The sequence below is a fragment of the Mchenga conophoros genome, linkage group LG12 (genome assembly GCF_057382185.1).
Source record: "Mchenga conophoros isolate Kocher_MC1m ecotype Shallow Benthic linkage group LG12, M_conophoros_male_GT1.1, whole genome shotgun sequence".
Taxonomy (NCBI): Eukaryota; Metazoa; Chordata; class Actinopteri; order Cichliformes; family Cichlidae; genus Mchenga; species Mchenga conophoros.
In genome coordinates this window covers 15973096-15986616 of record NC_140537.1, presented here as the reverse complement: position 1 = coordinate 15986616, position 13521 = coordinate 15973096, and the positions used below count along the sequence as shown (strand labels likewise).

General features: G+C 43.6%; 2 protein-coding genes across 3 annotated transcripts; both read left to right on the top strand.

Moving 5' to 3' along the window:
* The first annotated feature begins 306 nt into the window (after positions 1-306).
* On the top strand, positions 307-5988 carry LOC146562350 (uncharacterized). The gene is made up of 5 exons (XM_085294030.1): positions 307-549; positions 2519-2781; positions 2930-3096; positions 3192-4393; positions 4809-5988. The coding sequence occupies exons 2-5, from the start codon at positions 2544-2546 to the stop codon at positions 5200-5202; spliced, it is 2001 nt and encodes a 666-aa protein (XP_085150156.1). The 5' UTR covers positions 307-549; positions 2519-2543; the 3' UTR covers positions 5203-5988.
* A 186-nt stretch (positions 5989-6174) lies between these two features.
* On the top strand, positions 6175-12143 carry entpd4 (ectonucleoside triphosphate diphosphohydrolase 4). 2 transcript variants are annotated; one of them, XM_085294032.1, is made up of 13 exons: positions 6175-6381; positions 6750-6868; positions 6948-7145; positions 7227-7432; positions 7553-7703; positions 7817-7920; positions 8281-8340; positions 8514-8644; positions 9096-9262; positions 9373-9697; positions 10379-10464; positions 10576-10737; positions 10943-12143. In XM_085294032.1, exons 2-13 carry the CDS (start codon positions 6852-6854, stop codon positions 11175-11177), a joined length of 1842 nt encoding a protein of 613 aa, XP_085150158.1. In that variant the 5' UTR covers positions 6175-6381; positions 6750-6851; the 3' UTR covers positions 11178-12143. The 2 variants fall into 2 exon arrangements, with proteins under 2 accessions (XP_085150158.1, XP_085150157.1); XM_085294031.1 differs by having other exon boundaries at positions 8514-8668.
* Positions 12144-13521: the final 1378 nt, after the last annotated feature.

Sequence of the window (13521 nt, the reverse complement as noted above, 5' to 3'; positions counted from 1 at the left end):
GTTGTAAACCTTTTTAATTAACAACAAGTATCTTAAACACAGTTCAAGATTCATTTATAAGATTCACGAATATCAGCATTTAAAGTTACTTTACAGGCACATAATTAAAAGACTTTTCCTGAGAGTAATACAGAACGCCTTAATTAATGATTAGTATTACATTCATAGACAATTTGCTTGCAGATAAGATAACAAAAGTGATAATAATCAGTTAATTTGCATTTATAACATTTTTTTCCGAAACTTCACACTGACCTTGAACGTAACTTGACGTTCAGTGACACTCGGTCCCTCCCTAAGTTTTTCAGAAAGCCCTACCGGGTTACCAGTGAAGTCTCGAGCACTGCTTTTTTTCCGCTGGACTTTCAGACCGGGGAAGTTCACTTGAGTCAGGCAACCTGACACGAAGTGCTCCTGGGAGACAAAACTCAGGGAAAAATGTTCCATATGACGAGCGTCCAGTCAGGAAGTGTTGAAAGCGTCAGAGCAAGGCACAACTGTGCTTTGTTTTCGCATAACGACAAGACAGCACACTGTTACATCTGCCAGGTAGGTGTCAGTGCACTGGAAACTATTCTAAACAATACATTCTGCTCCTTTCAATCTTTCCGTAACTACAAAGGCGAGTTAGTTAGACAGCAGCACTGATAGTTAACAGTTTACTGTATCAGAATCAGAATCAGAATACCTTATTGATCCCTGGGGGAAATTATTTTTTGTTACAGTGCTCCATTTTAAACCAACATTAAGACAAGACAGACAATACGCTAACTAAGAATAGTACAATATATACATATATATACATACATACATACATACATACATAAGTCACTTATAAATATTTGGAAAAGAAACATGTGTAGTTGTAGCAGCAAACAGTGTGTTAAGTGGATGCGTTGTACAGGGAGATGGCCACAGGCAGGAATGATTTCCTGTGTCGTTCAGTGGTGCTTTTCGGTAATCTCAGTCTCTCACTGAACAAGCTCCTGTGACTGACCAACATGTCATGGAGTGGGTGGGAGGTGTTATCCAACATTGTCTTTATCTTGGACAGCATCCGCCTCTCCGACACCACCTTGAGGGAGTCCAGCTCCATCCCCACAACATTGCTGGCCTTACGGATCAGTTTATTGAGTCTGTTGGCATCTGCGACCCTCAGCCTGCTCCCCCAGCATGCAACAGCATAGAGGATCGCACTGGCCACAACAGACTCATAGAAAATCCTCAGCATTTTCCGGCAGATGTTGAAGGACCTCAGTCGCCTCAAAAAATAGAGACGACTCTGGCCCTTCCTGTAAAGTGCTGTGGTGTTTTTAGCCCAGTCCAGTTTATTGTCAATGTGTACTCCAAGGTATTTATAGTCCTCCACAATGTCAACACTGACCCCCTGGATTGAAACAGGGGTCAAGTGTTTCCTGGTCTTCCTGAAGTCCACGATCAGTTCCTTGGTCTTTGCCACGTTGAGCTGCAGATGATTCTGCTCACACCACGTGACAAAGGAGTCGACCACAGCCCGGTACTCTGTCTCATCATCCCTGCTGATGCATCCAACCACCGCAGAGTCATCAGAAAACTTCTGAAGATGGCAGGTCTCTGTGCAGTGGCTGAAGTCTGTGGTGTAGAGGGTGAAGAGGAAGGGGGAGAGGACAGTCCCCTGTGGTGCCCCTGTGTTGCTAATCACCTTGTCAGACACACACTGTGGGAGACGTACATATTGTGGTCTTCCTGTCAGGTAATCAACAATCCAGGACACCAGAGAAGCATCCACCTGCATCGCTGCTAACTTATCACCCAGGAGGGTCGGCCTGATGGTGTTGAAAGCACTGGAAAAGTCAAAAAACATGACCCTCACAGTGCTCGCCGGCTGGTCCAGATGGGTGTAGACATGATTGAGCAGGTAGATGATGGCGTCCTCTGTTCCGAGACGAGGCTGATAAGCGAACTGAAGGGGATCCAGATGTGGTCTTACTATGGGTCGCAGCTGGTCCAGGATGAGCCTTTCCAGGGTCTTCATGATGTGGGAGGTCAGTGCCACGGGCCTGTAATCCTGGGGGCCACTGGGACGAGGCGTCTTTGGTACAGGGACGAGGCATGATGTCTTCCACATCACCGGGACCCTCTGCAGACTCAGACTCAGCATAAACAGTTTATGAAAGACTCCACACAGCTGGGGGGCACAGGCCTTGAGGACAAGGGGACTCACTCCTTGGTAGCTTGGTTAACCACCCACACTCTCATTCACACACGAACACTAAAGTAGTTATTAACATCAGCTAGTATGTTTTAATGTTTAGATATGAACGCTGATCGGTGAGAGGAGGGGTGTGTGCACTGTGTCAGTTTTATATGTGTCTATATATGGGGTTTTTTTTTAACATTGTTGGTAAAATAACTTCAATCCTAATGACACCATTCAAATTACATAAGAGTTAAAACTCCTTATCAACATTATGAATTTATGAAAGAAAGCAATTTCTACTTTTAACCCTTCATCACTTGTTGCATTTGACCACTTCAGCCCTGAAGTCAGCTGAAATCCCACAATGCCCCTATTTCGGGCTTTGGCTGAACGTGGTGGGGCGAAGGCTAGACCTGGGCGCAGGAGGCAGAGAACAGGAGACTGCTGGAGGACAGATGAAGATGGTCCGGTCCTTTCACTGAGGCAGCTGTCTCTGCTAAGCCTTGCTGACAACATGAAAAAAGTGTGGGTGAAAGACTATACCGATAACTACCTGGATCAATATTCATTCAGATACATCATGGGGCCTTTCAACTTACTCAGTGAGTTAATTAAAAAATGATAACTGGAGAAATTTAAAAAAGCAGCAGCACAGATTTGATTAAATCACTATAAGTGATCCCCTGCTGTACGTGTCTTAATGATATCTTTGTGGATGTTTCTTTTTCTACTCTTTAACTCTGCCTGTAGCCAGTGAACTGGTTGAGGAGCTGACATGCCTGCTGTGCAGCAGAAAGAAGTTGTCCAGGGCAGCCCTCCACCTCCTATTGGTTCCCCAGCTTCGAGGTCTGTCTCTGGAAAGTTGTCCTGCTTTGGTCACCCCAGCCCTCTGCACTCACATTGCTGCACGCTGCCAGGTTAGAGAGAAACCACCGCTTCCATGTCCGTGTCTCATCTTTTACTCTGTCTGATTATTTATTGTGAGTCTGAATTTTCTGTGTTTTTGTCTCAGGATTTGAGGAGTCTGGATTTGTCTGGAGCCCAGCAGCTACCTTCAAAGGTCATTTCCGAAACCCTCCATGGCCTTCCTGCTTTGCGCTCCCTCTCTCTGACTGGCATGTCCTGTGACAAGCATGTAATCAGAACAATCGCTCACCGTTGCCGTTTGTTGCGGCATCTAGATGTATCCCACTGTCATTTGCTTTCCCCAGGTGCATTGCTTCCTCTTGGAGGTGGGGCTTTCTGCTCATCCTCAGGCAGTCCCTTTAAAGCTCAGAGTTCTGTTTCCACTTCCTGCTCTGATCAGTCCTCATCCTTTCCTGCAACCCTGGCTCCTCTTCCCCTCAGCAGTCTGCTGGCTCTGGATATTGGGTTTGGGGTACAAGAGGAAGAACCTGTGGCTGCTGCAGCCTACCTCCTTCTCTCGCTCCCCTCCCTGGAAAGAGTAGCCATGGAGGGCATAGAAAAGGCCTGCTGCCTCATCGAGCACAGAGAGTTCAGCCTGGCAGATGAGTTTACAAGCAGGGAAGGAGTTGCCAAGCTGGAACAGGTTTGGCAGGAAAGAAGGGACAAGGAGGGCAAGGATAATTTAAGAATGAGGAGAGAAAAAACAGCAGTGGATAGAGAAAATGAGGATGAAGAGGAGGAGGGGATATCATGGGAGGAGTATAGGAGTGGGAGTGAGGAAGATACAAGTAGAGATGAAGGGCCGCCTTGCTCTCAGAGGCAGTCAGGGCAAAAAAGGACACATCGGTCACAGTCAGACTTTGCCCTGAAACTGAAGGATGTTAAGGGCTTAACCTTTGACTCTCTGGATAGTTTAGGTCGTTTATGTCCAGGCATTTGCTCCATGTCTGTGAGTGTTGACAGTAATGAAAACACTAGAGGAGGAAGCAAGGTATCTGTGTTAGCCGCGGGCCTCAAGGCCTGGTCCGGTCAGATGCAGAGACTCTCAGTCCAATTCCCAGGAAATCTGGACAACCTCCTTCCCTCTCTGTTAGTTGCAGGGTCCTCTCTGATTTCTCTTACACTTGAAGGGGTGAAAACCAACTCCTACACCAGACTCCTGCCAGTCATCAGGGCCTGTCCCAGACTCAGAGACCTGCTCATTTCTGCTGAGCCTTCTCCCTCCTTCCTACAAATAGAACATGAGGAGGATCAACAGGACAATGGAGATCTTCCACGTCTGCCTAACCTTTGCTCTCTCACACTCAGGTAAGGTTACTGCTGAGGTACTATTTATGGTATACCAGGAAGTATTGCCCGTCAGTAAAGATTCTACACTGTTTCTTTGTGTGTTCTTGTAGTAGGCTGCTCATAATGATGTTTCACATCAATCTGACATTTAATCATGCCATTAGAGGAAAATCAAGTCTATTCTTGCTGCCAGGCTTAAGAGGCCCTATTGTACAGATAACGCTGGCCTTTATAGTGTTCATATTCTTCTTTTTAAGCTTTTTTTCTGCCTCGGTAGCACCTATCTGTGTTGTGGCATATAACAAAATAAAGTGAGAGGAAGTAATTATTTGAAACTTAAGAAATGAGGCCAGAAAATTATATTTTGATAAGCAGACAAGACTTTGGCAATCTATCAAAGATCTTTCCTCATCTTCTTTGTCTCTCCCTGAAGTTTCTCCTATGAGCACAGCCAAATAAAGCCTGCCATGTTCTGGATGTCCCTGAAGACGGTCCTCAGGTGTCTCCTGACCGGTTCCCCTTTACTGGAGAAGCTCTCACTCGTCTCCCTGCCGTGCCCCTTGGACTACACTTTACAGAGTGTGCTACGCACAGAGAACTATGAGCCGCGTGCTTCTGCAGAATCCACAGGCTCACCTCTCGTGCCGCTCGGTCGGGTACGCCACGTTGATCTGCAGCGGACAGACGTGACGATTAGAACAGTGAAGAGTTTATTACAGCAGAGCAAGAGACTGAAGTATATGGATGTGAGTTGCTGCTGGCAAATTAGTTGCTCCGAGTGGCTGGCCTGCAAGAAGTGCAGTAATGTTCAAATTGTCTGGGCATAATGAAGAGATTACCAGTGGATTCACGTACAGCAAATAAAACTACTGTGCACCTTTTATAGTGTGAGGTTCTACTATAGCTCTACGAGTTTTGGCAGGTTATCACAGGTTATTTTTGCACTGAGAGAACATATTGAAATTACACTTGATGACTTGTCTTATATAAAAAGAGTTATTACAGTAACTTGGATACATTTGAAAATGTGCTGTATAATTTATACCATGTTTTAAATCATTTGTTATTGTTTTTCAAACTTATTAGAAAGTCAATATTAATGTCTTGTCTTTTCAGTAAGCTATAAATCTTATATTAAATACCACATGAGTGGATTTGTGTATGACTTATGATTTTATATCCACTATCAATCCACTGCACATGTCCAAACTATCTCAGCCTTGCCTCTCTACCTTTGTCTCCAACCCGCTCAGCCTGTGCTGTCCCTCTGATGTACTCATTTCTAATCCTGTCAATTCTGGTCACTCCCAATGAAAACATCTCCAAACCACCCACCATAGCAGATCTCACTACCATCTTGTAAATCTTCCCGTTCACTCTTGCTGTTGCCTTTCTGTTATAAATCACTCCTGACACTCCACACTGTATGCTCTCTTTTTCACCTCTCTCTCATTGCCTTGGATATTTGACCCCAAGTAATTAAACTCGTCCTCCTACCGCTCGCATATTAAACTGTTTCCATCTCATTCATACACGTGTTGTGTCTTCGTTTCAATACCTGTCCTTAATCACCTGAACTTGCTGCACATGATCTCTGCCTGTCAGTCAATAAAAGTCATTTTCCTTACCCTGGTGTCCATCCGTGCGCACAACTCAGTATAAACCTTTGACACCTTTCTTTTTCTTTCCTAACTTCTCCCTTTAAACACGATGATTTCACATCACCTGGGGATCATTTCTTACCTAATTCCAGGAAGTAGGTGGCGGTATTGCACAATAATCCCTACATTAGACGTGGAAGAAGAAAAAAACAAGACGGGCGGCTGTTTGCTCACAGGCTTCCGATCCGGGCTACGCGGAGATAAAAATCAATCACCACGTCTCGACTACCACGTCACTCACCGGATTCCTTCTCGTACCTTTACGTTAGTTAGCCAGAGGTTAGCATCTGGCTGCTAATAAACGCCACATTTTCAAGAAAAGGGGGGATTTTCACACCTTTCCTAGTAAGTAATAAACCGGCTAGGAGCTGTGAACACGTCACATTACCGGTTTTATAGTGACGATCAGTAAAAACGCGCAAAAATAGGATCATTTAGCTTTCTACTACAACCAAAGTCAAACGTTATTAAACACAAACGTCTGAAACGCAAATGTTAGGTCGTGTGAGCGCTTATCGGCTTTCCTTTTATAAGCAGTGCTTTTCCTGTTTGGCTAATGTCTGTCTGTAGTTTAAATACGTTGCCTTTACAGCGATAATATGCTACATGTCCTGTGTCGTACCGGCTCTGCGGGCCTTCTTGATAAAAGAGCTCAAGTTCCCCTCAAAATAAAATGCGAATAACTGTTAATTTATAACATTGCCCCCTAAAAGGTCACAATGATAAATGAAGACATGAGGACGTTTGGAACAAGGCAGATATTCATCTTCCAGCTTCATGCTTTATAGTGATAAGTAAAGCAACAAGTAGAAGAAATGTCCATCATGGGAAGGTTGGTTTCTCCTTGCATACCTTTCACATATCTGTGACGTTTCATACTTTGCTGAGGCTCTCTTACCTTTTGTTGACAGGATCAGCTTTTCGTGCCTTTTCCCAGCTTCGTGGCACTTCAGCCTCTCATCCCAGGTTCTTCCTCGGCTCCTGATACCATCAATCAGACAGCTGCTCTTCATCAGTCTAGTGGTCTGCCTCATAGGGCTGCTCTACCTGCTGCTTGTTGCTGGAAAGGGGCACGTCAGCTGGATCACAAAGGAAAATCACTTCCACAGGTTTTACACAACTACTATCCAGTTGTAGATGTCCTAGTAAACATGGGAAGCATCATTTCTAACTTTTACGATTCTCAACAGGCATTTAGCCAGGGTCACTGATATCGACGCAACAGACACAACCAACCCCAACCTGAACTACGGTCTGGTAGTGGACTGTGGCAGCAGTGGCTCCAGGGTGTTCGTGTACTGCTGGCCCCGGCACAACGGTAATCCCCACGAACTGCTGGACATCCGGCAAATGCGAGATCAGAACCGCAAGCCAGTGGTCATGAAAATCAAGCCAGGTGAGATGTCCAGTGTTTGGCTCAAACTGTTATCACAATATTATATGGTGATGCACGCATTTCAGCATCTTGTACTGCCTTTTATTTACCCGCTGCGATCTAATGTGTGTTTTCCTTCAGGTATTTCCGAATTGGCTAAAACACCGGAGAAAGCCAGTGATTATATATACCCACTGCTGAGCTTTGCAGCCCAGCACATCCCCAAACACAAGCACCAGGAAACACCCTTGTATGTCCTGTGCACAGCTGGAATGAGAATCCTACCCGAAAAGTAAAACCCCAATAAGAATAAAATCGTGAACTACAAATCTGTTAACACCTGAGCTGACCTGAGTTACAGTTAAAAATAGCAAAGTTCTTGTTATTTTGTTTGTTTGATTTCAGTCAACAGGAAGCACTTCTGGAGGATCTGCGCACAGATATCCCAGTCCACTTCAACTTCCTCTTCTCGGATTCCCACGTGGAAGTGATTTCTGGAAAACAAGAAGGTGCGTAAATGGAAACGTAATTTGAATTTGTTTATTTCAAAGGGACAGTGCATGTAAATGAACAAATCAGTGAAAATATCGAGTTCCTGGCACGTTAGACGAAAACAATAAACAAGAAATTTAACACATCATCAGACAATTTACAACGATGTAGTTCAGGCAACAAATACATAAAATTACAACATGAAATTTTATAGTACACAAGAATGAACATCAGTGTGTTATACAGAATGAGAATGGTTTGTGTTGTTTTATATTTAATACAGTGGGAGTTTATTTGATTCATCACTTTGTAGCCACTGAAAAGTTTTCTGACACTAAACCTTATATCATAATTTACTTTGTATTTATTGGTTTTAGGTGTCTATGCTTGGATTGGAATCAACTTTGTCCTTGGAAGATTTGACCATGTGCACAATGGTAAGAATCCAAGAAGGTAGCATTGCAGTTGTGTACTAAGTTTTTGCCACTAAAAGGCTGTTGTGCTGCATGTTAACTAAATCCATGGAGACTTTTGTATCTGCTAACGCGGTGCTCATACGATACGCCTTCACTAACTGAATCTCAAACCCCTTTGCTCTCGATCACCCAAGACGGCGAGGCTGTAGTGGAGGTACATGTTCCAGGCGGCGATCAGCAGGAGATGCTGTTGAGGAAAAGGACTACAGGTGTCCTGGACATGGGTGGTGTCTCCACACAGATTGCGTACGAAGTGCCCAAAACTGTAAGCTTTGCTTCTCCACAGCAGGTTATTATCCACAACCAATTCTGTTTTCGTGCTCTTTGGTTTTTGCCACTCACCCTCTGTTTTTCTCCCCCACTCCCCTTCTTCCACCCTCTATCATTTCCTGGTAAAACCTGTATGATCTACTCTCCATTCATCACTATTGACTCTACTGTAAGCCAGCTGCAGGCTCAGCAAATATGCCACTGATTGACTGTAGCCTCCCTTGATAGTTCATCTCTGCTTCTTTGATGTTTTGAGATGCCTTATTTGAGACACAATATTTAGCTTTCTCTTTTATTTTCTTGCCTCGACTATGGCTGCCCTGCTCTAATAATAAAGGTGTGTTTATATGCATACACACACTTTAGAAGTGCGGGTGTGTAAATTTGAATATGCGTAAGTAGAGGGAGGGAGTCACTTCTCGTGCTGATGTGTGTTTGCTCTGTAGGAGGAAATCGCCAAGAACTTACTGGCCGAGTTTAACTTGGGGTGTGACGTGCATCGCACAGAGCATGTGTATCGTGTTTATGTGTCCACCTTTCTGGGTTATGGAGGAAATGCAGCACGCCAAAGATATGAGGAGAATCTCATCAGAAATACTGCAGCCCGAAACAGGTGAGATCTGCAGGTCATTCTCTTGGCTTAATTAAACTGTTTTTGGGCTTGTTTGTTTTTTTTAAAGGTGGCACTACACAGTATTGCGGATATTTATTATATTTATTCAGGCTCTTAGATCAGCATATTGGTGAAACAGTGGAGTCTCCACTGCTGGACCCATGTCTACCCACTGACCTGCAGGATGAGATCGGCCCACCTACGCAGCACCTGTATCTGCGAGGCACTGGAGACTTTGACCAGTGTAGGCAAATTCTCCAGCCATTCCTAAACCGCACCAATGACACCCAAACCTCCCTCAATGGCGTCTACCAGCCGGCAATTGACTACAGCAACAGTCAGTTCTATGGCTTCTCTGAGTTCTACTACTGCATGGAGGATGTGCTGCGCATGGGTGGAGATTATAATGCTTCGAAGTACGCCAAGGCTGCCAAGGTGAGTGGCGCTAAAAAAGTTTAAGTGCCAGCAGAGCTCCACGGTACTAGGTGGTGAGCGCAGAGCCTGCTGAAGGACTCGGGGCCCTGATGTCACTTTCATGGGCTCTTTCTGACAGTTTAGTCAGTGACATACACATGAGTATCCCCCTAGCTCGTGTAGGGCTCTGGAAGTGTTCCTCCTGGTCCTTCAGTCTTGCTTGCTGAGTTGATGCCCTTCTCCTTGTATGTCCTCCACACTCTTGAGACTGTGCTGGGAGACAGTAAACCCCATTGTCATAGGGATGCACCATGCTCGAGTAGCTGTGCAACTTGAATGGGCTGGGGGAACAATCTCATGCTACCAGTAGTGGCAAGTGCCATCAGTAAACAGGGATGATGGCAATGGTGCTCACCACCTGCTAAACCACTCCCTTTTTGAGATGTGTTTTGTTACCTCTCCACTGTACCTGTTTTCAATTTGATTGAAAGCAGGTGAAGTTGATTCACAATGGCTCACGCTTGCTATTAGGGTGGATTGATCCCTCAAGTTTAACTTTATTTAGGCTGTGATGATCCAGTGTTCCTTTAACCCTTTTGAGCAGTGGAGTAGAGTTATTTTGAGCACTAGAATGGTTATACTAATGTTTATCATTCACTTATCATTGGAAACTTTGCAGACATTTTTATTAAACATTTACAGAGTTATTGTGCCACCCAGTGGAAGATTCTGAGGGAACGCTTTGAGTCTGGGTTATATGCCTCACATGCAGATCTCCATAGATTGAAGTAAGTCAGGACTCTCCAGCAGTTTCTGAAAACAACATATAACTTGTCACGTTCCTCCAATATCTCTGCTGCATGAATGTTCAGCATGTGCTGTATTTTTCCTGTCTGCAGGTACCAGTGTTTTAAATCGGCATGGATGTATGAAGTATTGCACACAGGCTTCTCTTTTCCAACCAATTATAAAAACCTAAAGACTGCTTTATTGGTCTACGATAAGGAGGTCCAGTGGACTCTTGGAGCTATACTTTACAGAACACGGTTTCTGCCTTTAAGGTAAGATGGATTTTCTCGCACATGTTGCCCTTTCCTTGTCAGTTTACTAATCAAGCTTTAAGTCATTTTGCCCAGTGAAAATAATGCTGTTCATGTGAATGAGTGCAGCCATGGTTAGTTGAGCTGGATTTCACTACAGAACTCTGTCTTTGTTTCCCAAACTGTTGTAATATGTGTGACTTGTTCTTGTTGTGACCTCTTCCAGGGACATCCAACAGGAAAGCCTGAAAGGAGCGCACTCTCACTGGCGACACAGCTTCTCCTTTGTCAACAATCACTACTTATTCCTGGCTTGCTTCTTCATCGTTTTGCTTTCTATTATACTGTACTTACGGCGACTCCGCCGCATTCATCGGCGCACAGCTCAGCGTTGCACCCCCTCGTCTGTACCGTGGCTGGAAGAGGGCCTTGGCTCGCCAACAATCCTCATCAATCTCTAAAATTTGTAGAGCGTAAAGTCTGGGCAGCGCGTCTGTTTCCCATCGCCAATTTTTGCTCCTTTTCTCTCTAAAGCCATCTCCTTTGTCAGTGACTCTTTGAAGGCTGCTCCACCTTAATGTGTTTTGAGAGATGGTACAAATAAGGAACACCTTGCATGAATCTTCAGGCTTGCCTAAGGAAAGTATGTGCGATTAAGTTAAACATTCATAATTATATTTTTGCCTGTCTAATTCAGAGGGCAGCTGCCCTTAAGTGTCTCTTATTTATTTCCAGAAATAAATGGTACTTTATTTCCAGGTTATCCATAGGGAAATAATTTCTTAGTCAAACTTTTTAATTTCACAAAGTTTGACAAATAAACTATAGTGGCTTTTTTTTTAAATTTCTATTTATGTGTGGATATTTACAGTTCTGTATCCCTTTGCCTTTTCTTTGTGCATGTACACATCTTTTTTGTTGTTGTTCTTAAAGTTAGATGAAATAAGCACTCCCCTATTTGTATAGAAACCTCAAATGCAATTAATTATAATCAGTAGAAGGGGAATTTTTTTTTTTTTTTTTGCGCTGCAGTTGAGAAGCACGTCTAGCAGGAATAGTCTTTTTCTGTTTGAGTGTGTCTGTGCGCATCGCTCCAAAAGTGACAAGTAGCCTTGAACAGCTATGCTAGTGCAATACATGTCTTATCACTGCAATGCATCTACCCTTTTCTCGTGAGCCTCAGTCTTTTCTAAGGCCTTGCTGAAAGTCTTGCGTGTGGATATCTGGCTGTTCGGTTGGATACTGTTGCATATGTTTATGTTTAGGCTTCGTTTTCAGAAGCTATCATGTCACTGCTGTGTGTGTGGGGGGGGGGGGGGGGATTGTAAACAAGAGCACATGCCCCATTATTTATATAATGAAATGTTTTCACAAATGAATGTGAAATAAATGTGACACTGCAACCCAGTAATAAAAATTTTATGCTATTCTGATCTTTTTTATTATCTTTTGGATTAAATGTAAATTTCATGGTCTTTGGGAGTAATGTGAACACAAACCTCTCTGTCCTCTTTTATTCACCAAATGTGGTTTTTAAACTTATTTCCTGTTTAAAAACTGCATGGGGAAAAAAAAAATCAATCAATGGTAATAATCAGCATGTTGCCAATAATGGCCACAGGGCTGCAGGGTTTTTTTGTTTGTTTGTTTGTTTGTTTTTTGCCTGTCCCGTTTGGTTCTTTAGTCATCAAAATTGTTGTCTGAAGGCCAACAAAGATACCCAACGAATTTACTTTACCAAGTGGATCATCAAGGCCTCGCCGTATTGGTCCATTTGATCAACCTTTGTTATTCATTTTTATTTTTAGTTGTTACTGATGGGCAGTGGCGGTCCTAGTCTGTTTGGTGCCCCGGGCGAACACACAACATTTCACCAGAGAGAAACACACACATATGAAGAGAGAGAGAGTATGCATAGTATGCAAACAGCCATCATAATTCGTCATACAATGAGAACAGGACAAATCAACAACTGACAATGACTAATTAATATTAAAATCTGTAACAATGTATTGTTTGGAGTTTAGTCTGTTACTGTTACTATTTTTACCATTTCTTTTTGGAGCAACTGAAATCCACATAATTTCCTTAGGGATTAATAAAGGATTCTGATTCTGATTGTTTCAGGATGACCTGCCATTATCCAATGACACATCTGCTTACCTGTATCTTTTGCTCGTTTCTCTTCCTCTTCTTTTCTATTTTTTCTAAACTGAGCACCTGATGGCTTTGAACTTTTCTTGTCCATCTTCCATTGGTTTTAATTTTGCACTCCAGTATGAACACAAATCCCTCAACCCGAGGATCGCCACAACATAACCTAATAGACCTTTTCTTACTCTTCTTATATTTATTGTTTGTTTACTTGCACTGCTGTAATTGGAGCCTCGTCGTCTCGTCTCTCTATATACTGGACTGTGTGTAGCGGAGATGACAATAAAGTTTACTTTGACTTCAGCAGCGAGCAGGCACACCGAGGGCTCTCGCGCTCACTTTTCGCGTATAGAATTTCGGGAAAAAAACCATCGGTGCAAATTATAAGTCTGTATCATAATGTCTGGTGTTTCGTGTTTGTTGGTTTGTTTTTATTTTGTTTTATTTTGCGAGTTGGTTATTAGATGCTCCAGCCAGCCAGTGAATACCCCGCTGCCCCGCCTTCTCCTCCCTGTGCAGCAAGCAGCAGGCGCTCCTCACAAACGGAGGGCGCCCTTACTCCCAGCAAATGGGGCAGCATGAGTACGAGCAATGTTTTTTTTTTTTTGCTTTTTTTTTTTTCACCTGTTGAGAGAGGAAAAAAGCAAAATA